Source organism: Geotrypetes seraphini, chromosome 17 (assembly GCF_902459505.1).
Source record: "Geotrypetes seraphini chromosome 17, aGeoSer1.1, whole genome shotgun sequence".
NCBI lineage: Eukaryota > Metazoa > Chordata > Amphibia > Gymnophiona > Dermophiidae > Geotrypetes > Geotrypetes seraphini.
In genome coordinates this window covers 45,625,045-45,643,388 of record NC_047100.1, presented here as the reverse complement: position 1 = coordinate 45,643,388, position 18,344 = coordinate 45,625,045, and the positions used below count along the sequence as shown (strand labels likewise).

Below are 18,344 nucleotides of genomic sequence, written 5' to 3'. Positions count from 1 at the left end.
TACATTAGATAGAGTGTGAGCCCACCAGGACAGATAGGGAAAAATTACCCTGGTGGTAATTGACTGGTTAAATGTTACATCGGGGAGGTAAAATTTCTAGATGTCACAAATGACTGCTTCTTGGAGCAACTGGTCCGGGAACCTACAAGAGGGGGTGCTATTTTAGATTTGGGCTGAAGTGGATTGCAAGACATAGTACAGGAGTCAACTGTGTTGGGTCCACTGGAAAACAGTGATCATAACGTGATCAAATTTGATCTGATACTGGGAGTAACGTCGCAAAAGAAATCTACTGTAGGGGTGCTCCATGGTGCAACCTCACCTGGCATATTACGTTCAATTCTGGTCTCCTTATCTCAAGAAAGATATAGTGGCACTAGAAAAGGTTTAAAGAAGAGCGGCCAAGATAAAGGGGATAGAACTCATCTCTTATGAGGAAAGACTAAAACAGTTAGGGCTCTTCAGCTTGGAAAAGAGACGGCTGAGGGGAGATATGATTGAAGTCTAAAAAATCCTGAGTGGAGTAGAACGGGTACAAATGGATCGATTTTTTTGCTCCGTCAAAAATTACAAAGACTAGGGGATACTCAATGAAGTTACATGGAAATACTTTTAAAACCAATAGGAGGTATTTTTTTTCACTCGGAGAATAGTTAAGCTCTGGAATGCATTGCCAGAGGTTGCGACAAGAGCGGATAGCGTAGCTGGTTTTAAGAAAGGTTTGGACAAATTCCTGGAGGAAAAGTCCATAGTCTGTTATTGAGAAAGACATGGGGGAAGCCACTGCTTGCCCTGTATTGGTAGCATGGAATATTGCTACACCTTGGGTTTTGGCTAGGTACTAGTGACCTGGATTGGCCACCGTGAGAGCGGGCTACTGTGCTTGATGGACCATAGGTCTGATCCAGTAAGGTACTGTCAGAAAAAAAAAGAATGAACAGGATCTCCACAGGGATAACTAAAGCAGAACTGCTTTGGTTAACTGTGGTAGCATGGGCTAGCAACCAGGCATGGACCTTTCACAGATAAAGAACGTAAACAAACAAAAATCTATATATTATGAACCAGAAAGTACCAAAAGTATGTTATTGTCAAAGATCTGGTTTGCAAATGTAGGTAGGATTTAAATTTAGCTTCATTTCACACAAAAAGAAACTTTATTCTCATAGGTATCCTGGAAGTGGTGACTGAAAGGGTGCTCTTACTGGTGGGCCTGATGGCGCAAGTCCTCTTCTGAAGGATTAAAAACCTGCTCCATCTGATGCTTTGCAATGGCCTTCCATTTCCCAGAATTTTCCCTAAGAATGCGGTCCCAAATCTCTGGAATCTGATCAAAAGAAAGTCAGTCTGTCAGCAATTACCCAAGAAGGATTAACGATCACTAAGGGCCAGATTCTGCAAACAGCACCGTTATTGGCGGCCACCTACAAAAAAAGGCACCTTTTGCGTGTCAAGAAATGGCACTGTTTGCAGATTTGTGGCCACATCAAAACTAGGCACCAAAAATGTAGGCCAGGGTTTTACAGGCCTATATTTAGGACAAGAAATCACGTTTACAGAGGCACCTAACTATGTCTACTTCTGGTGCAAGCCATGCTTACTTTTGACGTAGGCGCCTCTATAGATGGGATTTAGGTGGCCTTTTTTGTAGATGCCTGCAGATGCCTATATCTTCTAATGACTTTTTAATTGGCTTTATTTATTATTTATTAAATTTCAAAGTGCAAGTAAACAAATATAGTAACATAGCAGATAAAGACCCGAATGGTCCATCCAGTCTGCCCAACCTGATTCAATTTAAATTTTTAAATTTTTTCTTCTTAGCTATTTCTGGGCAAGAATCCAAAGCTCTACCCGGTACTGTGCTTGGGTTTCAACTGCCGAAATCTCTGTTAAGACTTACTCCAGCCCATCTACACCCTCCCAGCCATTGAAGCCCTCCCCAGCCCATTCTCCACCAAACGGCCATATAGACACAGACCGTGCAAGTCTGCCCAGTACTGGCCTTAGTTCAATATTTAATATTATTTTCTGATTCTAAATCCTCTGTGTTCATCCCACGCTTCTTTGAACTCAGCCACAGTTTTACTCTCCACCACCTCTCTCGGGAGCGCATTCCAGCAAAACATAACAGGTCACTTACATATAAGCACAATATAATCCCCTACCCCCCCCAGTTCCCCCCCAACCCCATCCCCCCAAACAAATCAGAGCAGTCCATGAGTACAGAAAGCAAAAAATTAACCAAGTTATGAGTTCAATAATCTACGCCTAGCAGTAGGAGTAAGACTCATCCAAAAGCATTCTCAAATCAAACAGAAACGCTGGCCAGGGCCAGTTTCAAGATCTGCAAAATGTCTACGCTCCAAAGAGGCATGTATTATCATCAACGATCTCCATTGACTGTAAGTTGGAGTTTCACTGGCCAACCACTGGAACAGAATGACCTTCTTGCCAAGCAACATCACTCTAGCCACAAAGGCTGACATTCCTTTAGGTTTAAGAGAAGCAAAAGTATAGAATTCAAAAAGTGCTCTGGGAGTTGGAGTCCACCGCCGGCTCCAGAGGGTAGTAGTATATTGACCCAAACGATGCCAAAAATGGAGAATTTGAGGGCAGGACCAAAACATATGACCCAAGGAGGCGTGAGCCTGAGTACATTTCGGACAATGATGTACAGGAGTGATACCCATTCGGTATGCTCGCATGGGTGCGATATAAAGGCGGAGAATAATCTTAAGTTGTAGTTCCCAGTGCAGGATATTGGAGGATACCTTCCTCATATTTTTCACCACTTGCTGCACCTGTTGAGCAGTAAGAGCACACTGCAGATCCTCAGCCCAGATTGCTGCTAAAATATCAAAGTTGGGGCCTGGTTGGCAGTCTCGAATGCCCACATGGTGGAATCGAAGAGGAATCTGTTGTTGAGCAGACTACACATCTCGGAAATAGCCTTTAATTGGCGCGGTCAATACCCTTTATCACCAATTAAAACAATTAAGCGGCAGAAGGACGCCTATCGTCACCTAACTTACAATGCCTTGCCATCTAGTAGCATTATAAGCCGTTGGCTTAATGTGCAGCTTCTGCTGCAAAATTAGCTCCAAAATATACTACAATGATACAGTAAACAATGAGCATGCAAATTTTTGCTCCATTAAGAATGTGCCATAATACGCAGCTCATTGCCAAAATGTTTCTCTTCTTGTCAGTATGTGAGCAGGAAGTGAGACATGTTACAAAGAAATCACTGGATCTGCATTGCTCCCAAATAATCTTGTGGTCCCTTGATCTAACCCCCCCCCCTTTCCCTGGTAGTTGAGCAGCCTCATTTGCTCCACTAACAATTAAAAAAAATATAATCCTTGGTGTCTGGTGGCATCCCTCAATTCCTCCAGCGCCTCTCCCCAAGAATACCTTCAAGAGGCAGGAATGATAGCCAGTTGTTCCTGCCTCCACACCTCCATCTTGGAAAATGGCAGCACCCGACCCCCATGCGGAACATCATCCTGGGATCGGGAGCATGGAATGTTGCTACTGTTTGGGTTTCTGCTGGGGCTAGATGGATCATTGGTCTAACCCAGTATGGCGATTCTTTTTTTTCAAAAATCTTTATTCATTTTTCATCTTATAACAAGTGCACAATATTACATCATCATAAATTCATACACATCACTTGAATTTCTTTCTATTATTATCTTAAATACATAAATTTATTCCCTCCCCACCCATCCTTCCCACAAATATTATAATCATAAATTTCATAGAAATATTACATTCTTATGTTACGTTCTTATCCTATAATGCGCTAAGAGAGATCAGACTGCTAAATAAAGCAATTTCTCCCTTATTTGGTAGTTTGGGTGGAGACATCTGATGGAAGCTGCAAGCTGTGAACCAGGAAAGCCAGGTTCAAATCTCACTATTACTTCCTGTGATCTTGGCCTTCATTGCCTCAGGTACCAAACCTAAATTGTAAGCCCTACAGGGACAGGAAAATATCTAACTCACCTCAAACTACTAAGAAAAGTGGGAGCTAAATCCAATGTCTCTATGTGTATCTGAGGTCAGAAAACATCTCTAAATCCAAGTAAGTGAATCTATATGTATTAAAGGCCATTTGAAAGATGCCTACCTGCTCCAGCACAAGATCCTTTTTGGATGGGGCAGGCACACTTAGAGAGAGGTGGCCCAGGAAATGCTTCAGCTCCACTAGGTTTGGCAACTGATCAATGAGGACATCTGTCAGAAAACCACGGAGCTAAACAGGAAAAATGCATATTAAAGAGTCAAATGAGCAGAAGATGAGCCATATTCCGTCTGAGAGTCCTGGTCAGGAGTATCTAGTAGATTAAACTTTTCCTAGCTCATTTAAAGGGATAAATTATGGCTTTCCCAAATCTATCTAGCTCAGTGGTTTCAAACTCACGGCCCGGGGGCCACATGCGGCCCACCAGGTACTATTTTGAGGGCCTCGGTATGTTTATCATAATCACAAAAGTAAAATGAAACAGTTTTTTGATCATATGTCTCTTTAGCTATAAATGACAATATTATTATTAAGACTTAGCCAAAAGGAAAGATCTATAAATTGTCATTTCTTTAATAAGACATTAACTATTTTTTCTGCGGCCCTCCAAGTACCTACAAATCCAAAATGTGGCCCTGCAAAGGGTTTGAGTTGGAGACCCCACTGATCTAGCTAATAAAGGGTCTCTTTTATCAAGCTGCACTAAAGGTTTTTAGCGTGAGCTGGTGCGGTAAATGCTCCGACACGCATTGAATTACCTCACTGGCCTGCACTAAAATCCTCTAGCGCAGCTTGATAAAAGGGGAGGAGAGGGAAGATTTGTGGACTTTTACTCCAGAAACTTGTTCAAACTTCTTTTGAAACACACAATGATAGCTGCCTTGTGCATGTCCTCCAGCAACACAGGCTTTTACAAAGGTAAGCCCCTCCTAGGAATAAAATGGACCTTACGTGTTGTATGAAAAATTATTTGACAATTTATTTTCAGTATATTGGTTCTTAGTTTCATGGAGAATCCTTGCATTTTAGTGTTTGACAGGTTAAACAACTTTCCCTTATTTCAGTGTTCCAATCCACTCGTGATTTTATAAACTTCTTCAATATTCCCTCTCAGCCATCTCTTTTCCAAGCAGAAGCCTTTCTTTAAGCTGAAGGTGTTCCATCTCTTTTATCATTTTGGTTTCCCTTCTCTAAAAGGGGCAACTAGAACTGCACACAATACTCCAAGCATGGGTCACACCATAAGAGAAGATTACAACCAACCAGAGTGGCCATTTTCTCATGTGCAACTCCTGCAGAATGGAACAGGCTTCCGGCCTATATAATAATAATAATTTTATTCTTATATACCGCCATACCCAGCGAGTTCTAGGCGGTTTACATTAATTAGATTAGGATCCGCATAGACCTGTAGATTTACAACAAATTTATCGGATTCAAGATAAGTCCATTTAATAATAACAATAAATACTTTGCATATTTTATATTTTAAAAAGATATAAAAAAAATAAAAATTAAATGATTGATAAATATAAGGCAGCAAGGAGATTTGAATGAATGAAATGAAGTACAGGTGCTGAAAAATGATTTATTCTGTTGTGGGATAAGAGAAGATGTATTTTTTTTCTGTTTGATTTTATTTGTGTTTGTTATTTATATTAAGTATGGGATTTTGTGATCTGCTTTGTAAAAAGTGGACTTGAAACAAATAAACCATAAACTCAGTCCTCAGGACACATACAGCCAGTGAAGTTTTTGGCATACCCAAAATGAATATGCATTACAGAGATTTGCAAACAATGGACTCACTGCATGCAAATGTATCTCATGCATATTCATTGTGGATATCTTGAAAGCCAGAAAAACTTGGCAAGTCCTGAGAACTACTACTATTTATTATTTCTAGAGAGCTGAAAGGCGTACACAGCACACTCAAGGAATGGGCAGCAAAATGGCAAATGAGGTTCAACGTGGATAAGTGCAAGGTGATGCATGTCAGTAATGGAAATCATATGCACAAATACAGGATGTCCGCTGCTATACTCAGAGAGAGCCCCCAGGAAAGAGACTTAGGAGTACTTGTAGACAAGTCAATGAAACCGTCCGCGCAATGCGTGGCGGCGGTGAAAAAGGCCAATAGAATGCTAGGAATGATTAAGAAGGGGATCACAAACAGATCTGAGAAAGTTATCATGCCGCTGTACCAAGCCATAGTACGCCCCCACCTGGAATACTGCATCCAACACTGGTCACCGTACATGAAAAAGGACATAGTACTACTTGAAAGATCCAGAGAGAAATGACAAAATTGGTCAAGGGACTGGAGGAGTTGCCGTACAATGAGAGACTAGAGAAATTGGGCCTCTTCTCCCTTGAAAAGAGGAGACTGAGAGGGGACATGATCAAAATGTTCACAATATTGAAGGGAATTGACTTAGTAGAGAAAGAGAGATTGTTCACCCTCTCCAAGGTGAAGAGAACGAGAGGGCACTCGCTAAAGTTGAAAGGGGATAGATTCTGTACAAACATAAGGAAGTTCTTCTTCACCCAGAGAGTGGTAGAAATCTGGAACGTTCTTCCGGAGGCTGTAATAGGGGAAAGCACCCTTCAGGGATTCAAGAAAAAGTTAGATAGGTTCCTGCTGGACCAGAACATACACATTAAACTTCTTATCAAGAATTAAGATAGATTAGAAAATTATTGTAATGAATGAACACTGTTTTCCTTTTTGATTGTTACATCTATTTAGTTGGGGGGAGGGGGGAAATTGGATGCTTAAGATTTTAAAATAATGATTTGATTTGGGTTTATTATGGTTATATTCTTTAAAAGACTGGTGGGTGGGTGGGAGGGGTTATAATTTTTACATTAAGGGATTATATGAATAAGAATATCAAGTGTTGTATATCTTATTTGTATTGTATTCTTATAATTGTTATAATGTTTATCACTTGTTTGTCAGTTTTAAAATGAATAAAGAATTATTAAAAAAAAAAGAATTAAGATAGATTTTTTTTTCAAGTCTGTTCCACAGAGCAGAAAAAAACAAATCTGAGGGGACTGTGATGACAGCTGCATATGGGAAGCACAGAGCATCTTCAGAACTTTACATCAGGTTCAGAGCCATCCACTTGGGCACCTGACTCAATCCTCGTCAACAACAACACAAGAGGACATCCATTAAGAATCAGGGGCGGGAAATTTCATGGGGATACCAGGAAGTACTTCTCCAATGGAACGAACTCCCAGAGGAAGTGATCATGGCCAGCAGCATACAAGATTTTAAGAAAAAATGGGATGCCCACGTCGGATCTCTACGAGGGCTGTGTAGAGGTGATGCCACCTGTGAGTGACCCCTTGGGGGGTAGTTTGGGGAGGGTTAATAGAGTGGGTAGACTTGATGGGCTATGGCCCTTTTCTGCCGTCATCTTTCTATGTTTCTAACAAAAAAGTTATCTTGCAGTCACAGTAAGAAACAACAGCATTCTTAGAAGAAATGGCTTTGCACAGGAATTGCCAGGGAAAAGAGACAAGTTTTGCTCCAGCATTATTCAGTGCCACACCTTTAAGAGCTGATCCTTGTTAAAGTTGTTGAAGTTGTATTTTTGCTGGCATTCAGTTCGAAGGAGCAGATTGTAAAGGGCAATCCACACCTGCCCGTCCAGTTTGTTTATTTTCAGATAGTCCTCAGGGAGCACTGGATACCATCGTCCATTTTCATATTTCTTCAGCTGGCCTAAGACAGCAATACAAACAATGAGTAAGCAATACAGAGAAAACTAACACGCAGGTAAACGACAACTGGAGAATGAGGGAGCGAGATAAAATTGGCAAGCACCATCTCATTCTAAAAGTTCAGTGATGGTTTGATTGCCTGCACTGAGGAGACCAGGGTTCAATTTGCAGGTCTGGCTTCTGCTCTCCAGATTAGCCAGGCCCATGGATGCTGCAAAAGCAGCATTCACAGGCTCTGGGGATAAGGGGTTACAGATACTGTACAATGTTTATAAAGTAGAATCCTAGTTAACTGGCACTCTCAACCAACTGACAAAAAAAAAAATTGCCTCCCGTGCTCCCAAACTGACAACACCCCCTCCCTCGCACCCCAGCAGACCTTTCCTCTGCAGCGTCACTTCCAACATGGCATAGGAAAGGCCCTGCCGGGGCTGGCCACAAGCAGTCCGTTTAAAGCACTGCCTCTTAGAGACAGGAGATATTCTGTGGGATTGGAGAAGAGTGTATGTGGTCCCTCTTCACAAAAGTGGTCACAGAGATGAGGCGGGAAACTACAGGCCCGTAAGCCTCACTTCAGTTATTACTTAGATTTCAGCAAAGCCTTTGACATGGATCCTCAAAGGAGGCGCTTGAATAAACACTGACAGGCTGAAGTTAGGACCCAAAGTGGTGAACTAGATTAGAAACTAGTTGATAAACAGATACTAGAGGGCAGTGATTCATGGAATTCAATCAGAGGAGGGAAAGGTGAGTAGTGGAGTGCCTCAAGGATTGGTGCTAGGGCTGATTCTTTTAATATGTTTGTGAGCAACATTGTCAAAGGGTTAGAAGGTAAGGTTTACCCTTTTGCCCTAGTGTGATACCAAGATTTGTAAAAGAGTGCATACCCCAGAGGGAGTGGAAAACATGAAAAAAGATCTGCCAAAAGTTAAAAGAATGGTCTAACATCTGGCACTAAAACTCTAATGCAGTAGGTGTGTCTTTTTGGACAAGCGGTAATTTCCCTGTAGCCACAAGCCTTGCAGAAGGAATCCACTCTAGATTTTTCCTGAATCCCTCCTAGTTCACAGAGGACTTTGCTGCCCCTTACAGTTTTTTCCTTCTGCACGCAAGCCTGAAGGAGTGTTTCTGTTCTGCTCTGCTTATTTATTTGTTTTAGTCGGTTTTTTGGGGGTGTTTTCTTCATTTTTTTGGTGCTAAGAGCTCCCCTGTTTGAGGGTTCAACTCTGCCTGCATGAAGAAGCAGACTACAGTCTGCAGCTGACAGATACCTTGTGGTATCTGTTAGCCAGTCTGCAGAAGCATTTTTTGGAGCTCAGGGCCCTCCCTTTGTAGCTTGCTCATCTACCGCTTGCAGGAGTTTGAGCACAGGATGTTAGGTATCCTTAGGAGGCTCAGCAGTGTCTCACAGGGTGCCGGCTGTGTTTTGCCTTCCCCCTTGGTTTTTCTGTGTCCGCAGGGTAGAAGCTCAGTCACACACCAGTCAGACTGGCAGCCTGAACATTCATCACTGGAAGGATGCTTTCTAGAAGGCTTGAAGGCAACGATTTCTTCTCCCTGGTCCAACTATCTTTGGAGTTGAGGCAGGCTGCAGCACATTTGCCAGCACAGGTCACAGTGAGTAAGGCTGTTACAGCCTATGAGGAGAATTGGGGGGGGGAAGAGAATCTGTAAATGTGAATCTTCAAGGTTTCTGCATGTTCCCCTACCTCTAAAATCGTGGGGGTTTAATTTTTTGTTTTTAAGCATTTTTTGGTATCAAAATACTGCTAGTGGCCATCTTAGATTTTTCCCGATATTTTTTCTGAGTCCTTCCAAAGCTTCAAAACACCTCATTTTGCCTCAAAAAAGGCAGGGATGGAGTCCTCAGACTCCTTGGTCCCTAATTCATGCCTGGATTGCACAGGTTATGAGCCCAAAGAGCGTCCTTGCGCCACATACTGCGCAGCAAGTGAAGGGAGGGGAGGGGTGGAAGCATCTGACTTAACCTCCCCTTTGTGCTCTAGGGCTGAGGAACAGGTGGAAAGCCCATTGGTTCAGGCCATTTTTCTTTCTGGTCCCCGGAACAGCAGCCATCCTGGCATGGAGGGACACAGAAGCTGCAGAGCCCAAGAGATGCAAGCTGGAGTTATCCACCGGAGACTCAGCACTGCCTAGTAAGGCTTTTTCCCCAGAATTAATGTGATGTAGCAAGCCTTTCAGGGGAGCCGTCCTTTCAAAGAGAAGTCTGGAAGTATCTCAGACACAGCATGAGGGGGCAGAGACTCCCAGGTTGCATCTACATCACTGACTGTATCTAGCCAGGGTCTAGGAGACCTTTCAGAGGGCGATTCAGATGATAATGGATCTCTTACTATACCATTTTTGTCTCAGGATGCACCCTCCCTGTCGGGGGATACCGGGTCACAGTCAGGCGCTTTGGAGTCTATGATGACTCTTGATCCTGGGGACGATCCCATGGTTCTGCGCTCATTCCATTATTTTTCCAGTAACCAAAGTGAGGTTTACCAGCCTATAGTTTCCCATTTCATCTCTATGACCACTTTTGTGAAAAGGGACTACATCCACTATTCTCCAGCCCTATAGAACCTCTCCTTTCTAAGGATTTACTGAATAAATCTTTAAGAGGACCCAGCAGAAACTCTGAGCGCCCATGGCTTTGTCCACCTTCAGTTTTTCAAGTTTTGCAAAATAATGTCCCAGACAGCAGATGGTTAACATAGCTACCAAGCCCCTCAATAGCTCTAAACCAATCCTGCTCTTCTGCATCCCCTCCCCCCCCCCTAAATCCTGCTCTTCTGCATCCCCTCCCCCCCTAAAACTAACATCCCCTGACCCCCCCAGAGCAAACAGGATGCTGGGAATTATTAAAAAAGAGATGGTTAACAAGACTAAGAATATCATAATGCCCTTGTATTGCTCCATGGTGCGACTTCTTTTCGGAACACCCATGATCCGCTCATGGCCCTCCTTTGACCAAGCCCCCTTTTCAAATTCATGTACTAGAACTAGTGCATACTTTTTATAGAATCGCACTTTCCAAGTTATGTGCATAACTTTTAATTTGTGCCAATTAATGTAATTTACAAGGTGTTAATTGCCAATTATTTGATCCGATTAGGCCAATTAATCAAATAAGTCGTGCGTGCAAATTCGCTATGGACACTGATTTGTGCAAACAGCTTAAGGTGCCATGTACAGAATTTGGAGGATAGAGGGTAATGTTATAAAAAGGCACCTCTATGAAATGCCCAGAAAGGACCCTATTTGACAGTGGAATCATAGGTAGCCTACAAATTCTCAGACATAAATTTATACCTGCTCCAAAGGTGTACATGTATCTGTACTCTATCCATCAATAATAATAAAACCCTAAGCGTGCATGCGTACTTCTACCTCCGTGATCCGTAGCTCCGTGGCAGTGTTCGACATGTTCAGTGGTTTGTGTGTGGCGGACCCTTTTCCTTTTGGTTTAGTTTTGGCGGGCGGCAGCAGCAGCGGACTGGGAGGGGGGTGTTTGAAGCGGCGGTAGGCCAGACGGTAGGTAGCAGCAGCGCGGGCCGGTATGGAGGGGGGGGCAGGCTTCGGCGCTGGAAGGAGGCAGGCAGGCTGGCTTTAGCGCAGCAGATAGGGAGGGAGGTAGGCTGGCTAGCTTCAGGGGAGGGGGGTGGGACAAAGGCTGGAAGACAGTGAGGGGGGACATAGGAAGGAGCACTGGGGGCACTAAGGACATGGGAAGGGGCACTGGGGACACTAAGGACATGGGAAGGGGCACTAAGGACATAGGAAGGAGGCACTGGGGGCACTAAGGATATAGGAAGGAGACACTGGTGGCACTAAGGACATAGGAAGGAAGGAGGGAGGGAATATAAAGGGACAATTGGGCCTGAGTGTAGAAAGCGGCCAAGGAGAGAAACAGAAAGAAAGAAAGACAGACAGACAGCAGAAAAGGAGAGAGAAAGAAAGAAAGACAGACAAACACATCTACTCTAGCACCTGTTAATGTAACAGGCTTAAACACTTGTGTTTTGATATATTTTACAAAATATGCATTCACACCTTAGAGCCAGTAGAATAATTCAAGAGGTGGTGAAGGAAAGAGAAAAGAAAAAAAGCATTCATGAAAAAAAACTGAAAAAGGGAACATGAGGGACAACAGAGATAACTAGTAAACGTGAACAGGAGTCGGGGAGAGGCAGAAGCTGAAGGGACAATGAAAATGAACTGCTCCGTACCTTTCTCATAGCGACGCCAGGGATGGTGCTCAATCATTTGAACAAGCAGGCAGGGAACATTATGAGTAGTCAGCAGCCGATTGAGAGCACTCAGGGGCAAACTGTAGAGAAACCAACTGAAGTGTCAATCAGAGAATACAAAAGAGGGCAAGCAAAATACTCATTTAACAGTGTACTACAGACCCAAGTGAAGGGAAAAGAGAGATGGAGGAGAGGTGAGGGAGGACCATGAGGAAGAGAGAACAGAGATGGGAGCAACCAAGGACAAAAGAAATCCCTTGCTGGGTTTGGCACATGCTTCATTGAGCCCAGTACAATACTCCCCCGATATTCGTGGGGGTTCCGTTCCAGGAACCCCCGCGAATCTCAAAAAAACACAAATACGGTTTTTCATGGGGGAGCCTGAAGAGGGCAGCAGGAGAGCAGCCGGAGCGCCGCGAGTGCAGGAAATCACTTGCGATATGCTCTGACCACCTCTTCCTGCACTAAGTCGGGCCTTATCCAATCAGGAGCTGCGTGTCAAAGCAGCTCCTGATTGGATAAGGCCCGACTTAGTGCAGGAAGAGGCGGTCGAAGCGTACTGCGAGTGATTTCCTGCACTCGCGGCGCTCCGGCTGCTCTCTCCTGCCACTCCCGCTGCCCTCTCCTTGTCGGCGGTTCGCGATTGGAAAATACCGCGAATGGCCGGGACCGTGAACCGCCGACCACGAACGACCGGGGGAACACTGTATTGTTTTTGACTGTGGTCAATCTAGGTTGTATCTGCTGAACTATGCAATTTTCACCCCTATATGCTCTGCTTAAAGATATATATTTATATATATATATATATATTTTTTTTTTTTTTTTGCATTTTTGGGGGTGTTTAGGTTTTCTTTTGGTTTTTTGCTTTTTCAGTTTTTTGGAACTTTGAATTTTGTGGGAAACTGGCTAGTGTTGGAGATATTAAAGCCATTAAATATCGATGTCCTGCTGTTCCTAACCACTGTTTGATGTGGACTTGTGCAGTGTTCAAGGCCAAATTCAAAGCCCACCTCTTCGAGACTGCTTTTAACTCCTCTCACCTTGGGTTCTGCATCTTTAACCCTATGTGACATGACTATCTGTCCAAGTTAGATTGTAAGCTCTTCTATTAAATGTCAAAATGTATAGCGCTGCATATGCCTTTCAGCACTATATAAGTGAAAAAATAGTAGTAGTGGTAGAAGAAAATGGCTGTGTTTATCCCAAGATATTGGTAAAACAAGGTTCCTTGTCAGGAATATTTGGAACGGTGATTGTGAAGAAAACTTTTGCTGGAGGATGAGTCCCTTTGTGTGCACCTAATTGGCATATTTTCATTTATTTATTTAAAAGCTTAATATACCACCTGAAGTCACAGCGGTTTTCAAGTAAACATACATAAAGCAAAAGCAAAAAAACAAAGATATCTATGTGCTATGATATCTGATCATTAGAATAATTAGTCAATGGTTCCCATATTTTTTTTAAATTATGAAGATTCCCTTGTATCGCTAACATCTTTTCCATCTTATATATGTGACAAACTGAATTCCACCAAAATGTATAATTTAATTTAGTATAATCTTTCCAATTTTGAGTAATTTGTTGCATGCCGACCCCTGTCAATATTAATAATAACTTGTTATTATTTGCAGAAATCGGACTCTGAGTTCTCATTGCTGTACCAAATAATATAGTGTCATATAAGAGTCCTACATGGTTTTCTAATAATTTATTAATTTGGGGCCAAATTAGTTTCCAAAAAGCATTTACACAAGGACAAAAAAAAATCAAATGATCTAACGTCCCAACTTCTATTCTACAATGCCAGCATCTATTGGATCTAGTGCTATCTATCTTTTGTAAGCGCGTAGGGGTCCATAAAACTTGATGTAACAAAAACATCCACGTTTGATTCATAGATGCTGACTTTGTAGACCTTAATCTCCAGGACCAAAATTGTGGCCATTGAGATGCAGAAATTGTCTGCCCAATCTCAATACTCCAAATATCCAAATATGTGGGGGTGGGGTGGGAAATGTATATCATATGGAATTAGGAATATTGATAAAAAAGGGAGTATTTATTTTATATTACAAGATTATTTGTTTGTAAATACAAGTGATATGTGAAAATCATTTGTATTATGTTTAATTCACTTGTAAGAATTCAAAATGAATAAATTAAAAAAAACCAAAGATAATACTAATCATTCTTCAACATATCAGTCCATATGAAAATCAAATGTACAAATTCTTCTTTTTTTTTTTTTCCATTATATTTTTATTTTCAAATTTTACAAAAAGTGTACATAATAATAAAATACATTTGATAAATGCATGGTATCACTTTTATATCTAACACAATGTATGTCTGAATTTGATTTTCCCCTTCACCCTCCCCCCACCCTTTTATTGCTTTAATATAATATTTTCAAATTTTATAAAAGTATACAACATATTAGAATACAATTGATAATTATTCAATAACATATTTATATCTAATACAATATATTCTGGATAAATTTTATTCATTTTCCCTCCCCCCACCCTTCTATTATTTTTTTTATCATTTGTTACATTTTGTATCATATATTATAATATATATATATAAATTGTTTTCCTTACCCCCCCTATATGTGTGTCATAAAAAAAAAAAAAATCTCTAAAAGAAGAAAAGAAGAAAAAGTATTCTATTATTTAATCATTACAGTATTTTGTCAATGGCCCCCATATTTTTATAAATTTATTATATGTCCCCTTTTGTATTGCTATTGTTCTTTCCATTTTAAAAACATGGCATATTGTATTCCACCAAAATGTGTAGTTTAGGTTGTTGTAATTTTTCCAATTGTTAGTTATATGTTGAATGGCAACCCCTGTCATAATTAATAAAAGTTTATTATTTTCTGGTGAAATTTGACTTTTTTTTCTCATCATTGTTCCAAATAAAATTGTATCATATGATATTGCAATATGATTTTCCATTAATTTATTAATTTGTGGCCAAATTGAATTCCAAAATATTTTAATATAAGGACAATGATATAATAAATGATCTAATGTCCCTGGTTCTAGATTACAGTGCCAGCATCTATTAGACTTAGAACTGTCTAGTTTTTGTAAACGAGTAGGGGTCCAAAAAGCTCTATGTAATAAAAAGAACCATGTTTGTCTCATAGACGCTGACACTGTACATCCCATTCTCCAAGACCAAATTAGTGGCCATTGAGATGCATTAATTTGATGTCCAATCTCAATGCTCCAAATGTCTCTTAGACCATTTTTTGGTTTTTTATTCAAATATCCAGATATTAATTTATACCACAATGCGGCTTGATGTCCTAGGAAGTCTGCTTTAAAGCATAAGAACTTTAAACTATATTGATTGTTTAATGATTTCCATTCAGGGAACCCAACCTGAATGGCCTGCTTCAATTGCAACCATTTAAAACTTTGTGTTTTATTAAGACCAAATCTATGTTGCAATTGTGAAAAATCCAGCAGTTTACCTTCTGAAATAATATCATCTAGAGATCTAATTCCTGCAATAATCCAGTTCTTCCAAAGGATTTGAGCTCCGCCTACTTTGATCTTGGAGTTTATCCATATGGATTGATTAGTTGATTTATATATTGGGATGGGTGTTAATTTATCAATAAATCTCAATGTTTTCCAAGTATCCATTATTATTTTATTTTCTCTGTATCTTTTAGGTATATTAATACTTGGTAAATGAACTAAATTTAGGGGAAACATAAGGCGCCATTCCAAATATAACCAATCTGGTGCATTATCTATAAGTTCTGGGAGGATCCAATACATACCCTGACGTAGAATATAGGCTTGATGGTACCTATAGAAATTTGGAAAATTTACCCCTCCCTCCTTAATTGATTTTTGTAAGGTTACTAAAGCTATTCTAGGTGTTTTACCAAGCCAAAGAAATTTTGTTAAAATTCTATTAAGCTTCTTATAAAAGGACCCCTGAAAATAAATAGGTATCATACTCATTTGGTAGCAAACCACAGGCAACATCATCATTTTAATAGTTTGAACTCTGCCCCACCAAGATATATGTAATGGGTTCCATTGTTCACATAACTCCGTTACTTTTTTTAATACATATTTTTCATTTTCTTTTACAGTATCTTCAATTGTTTTTTTAACTTGAATGCCTAGATATTTAAATCCTTCTTCTTTCCATATGAATGGAAAAATATCAAATAATCCTTTTACACAGTAAACATTCAAGGGTATAATTTCAGATTTATTCCAATTAATTTTATAACCTGAAAATTTGCCAAACTTATCAATTAATTCCAATAAAGAAGATAAGGTAGACTCTGGATTTCTCAAATAAAGCAAAATATCATCAGCATAAGCCGAAATTTTATATTCCATATCTGAATATGGAATTCCTTGTATCTCCCTCGTTTGCTGTATTGCTAACAATAAGGGTTCTAATACAACATCAAATAACAAAGGAGATAAAGGACAACCTTGTCTAACTCCCCTCTGCAATTGAAAACCATCAGATATCTTATTATTAATATTTAATCTTGCAATCGGGAAGCTATACAATGTTTTTACCATTTGTATAAATCCAGAACCTATACCAAACCATTCTAAAGCCTGATACATAAAATTCCATTCTACCCTATCAAATGCTTTCTCAGCATCTAATGAAACTGTAAATGCCGGTTCATCCATTTTTTTTGATAAGTTTAGCATGTGAAATAATAGTCTAGAGTTATTGGAGGAATGTCTTTTAGCAACGAAACCCGTTTGATGCATATCTATAATATGTGGGAGAGCTTTGGCTAATCTCAAAGCCAAAATTTTCGCCAAAAGTTTATTATCAACGTTTATCAAAGATATAGGCCTGTAGTTCGAAACCAAAGTAGGATCTTTATTTGGCTTAGGCAAAACAATTATTATTGATTCAGCCATAGTACCTTTTATATTACCTTTTATAAGTTGTGTCTGATATAATTTTAATAAATGTGGGGAGAGGATATTTTGAAATGTTTTATAAAATTCTACTGTGTAACCATCACCACCTGGAGCGGATCCAACTCTAAGAGATCTCAATGCTGTTTCTAATTCTTTTAATGATATAGGTTCTTCTAAACTTCGTTTTATATGATCAGGAATCTTAGGTCCATTTATTAAATCTAGAAATTTTTTTCCATCTTTTTGTTTCTCCAAATAAGGTTCGGAAGAATATAGATCCTTATAAAAATTTAAAAATTGTTTTAATATTATATTTGTTTGATTTGTTATTATACCATTATCATCTTTTATTCCATTAATATTAGTTCTCCTTTTTTTTGCCTTAAGATAATTTGCTAATAATTTTCCCGCCTTATTAGAATTTCCATAATACACCGTTTGTTTGGAAAACAAATCTTTTCTTATCATTTTTGAAGTTAATTCATTATATTTACCTTTTACTTTCAAAAGAGCTTGCAAAGTTTCATATTCCCATTTACTTATCAATTTAGCTTCTAATATTTTTATTTCTTTTTCTAATTCTATATATTGTTTTTTAATTTGTTTCCTAATAAAAGCTGAATATGATATGATATTACCCCTCATAGTTGCTTTAAATGCATCCCATACATTCTCTATAGATGTATCTTCCACTAAATTTATTTGAAAAAATTCATTAATTTGTGTTTTAAAATTTTCCAAAAATTTGTCATCCACAAGCAATGCATTATCAAATCTCCAAAGAGGTCTATTATTTTCTAATTGATCTAATTGTAATTCTATCCATATTCCCGCATGATCCGAAATGATAATAGGATCAATGGAGGCTTTAATCACTTGTTGCACTTTATTTGTTGAAACAAAAATATAATCTATTCTTGAAAATGATTTATGAACCTGTGAACAAAATGAATACTCCTGATCATTAAAATGAAGAATACGCCATATATCTTTCAAATCACATGATCGAACTAAATTATCTAGACCTAAAGATTTAATATTTTTACCTGGTTTTTTATCCAATAATGGATCCATTACAGCATTAAAATCTCCAGCCACCACTAAATTAGAGGCAGCCAGTGGTAATAACATATTTTGTAGCTTTTTGAAAAATTCTGATTGATTCGAATTAGGGGCATATATATTAAATAACGTCAGGGTATCATTTCCCATACCTATATCGATATGTATCCATCTTCCATGTGGATCTGAATTTTTTACCTTTATATTGGCCATACATTTTTTATTTATAAGGATTGCAACCCCTGCTTTTTTACCCACTGCTGGAGCAAAAAAACATTCTTTTATCCATCCACCTGATAATTTCTGTGATTCCTTCATATTAAG

At 39.5% G+C, this 18,344-nt stretch overlaps 1 protein-coding gene across 1 annotated transcript in view; it reads right to left on the bottom strand.

The window, feature by feature from the left end:
- ZMYND10 (zinc finger MYND-type containing 10) overlaps window positions 1–18,344 on the bottom strand; it is a 66,960-nt gene that overhangs the window by 6,651 nt on the left and 41,965 nt on the right. Inside the window, exons 7-10 of the mRNA XM_033925723.1 lie at window positions 12,001–12,101; window positions 7,594–7,766; window positions 4,136–4,261; window positions 1,206–1,327 (exon numbers count right to left, since the gene is read on the bottom strand). Of these exons, the coding sequence (XP_033781614.1) occupies window positions 1,206–1,327; window positions 4,136–4,261; window positions 7,594–7,766; window positions 12,001–12,101 (522 nt within the window). The remainder of the gene's footprint in view (window positions 1–1,205; window positions 1,328–4,135; window positions 4,262–7,593; window positions 7,767–12,000; window positions 12,102–18,344) is intronic.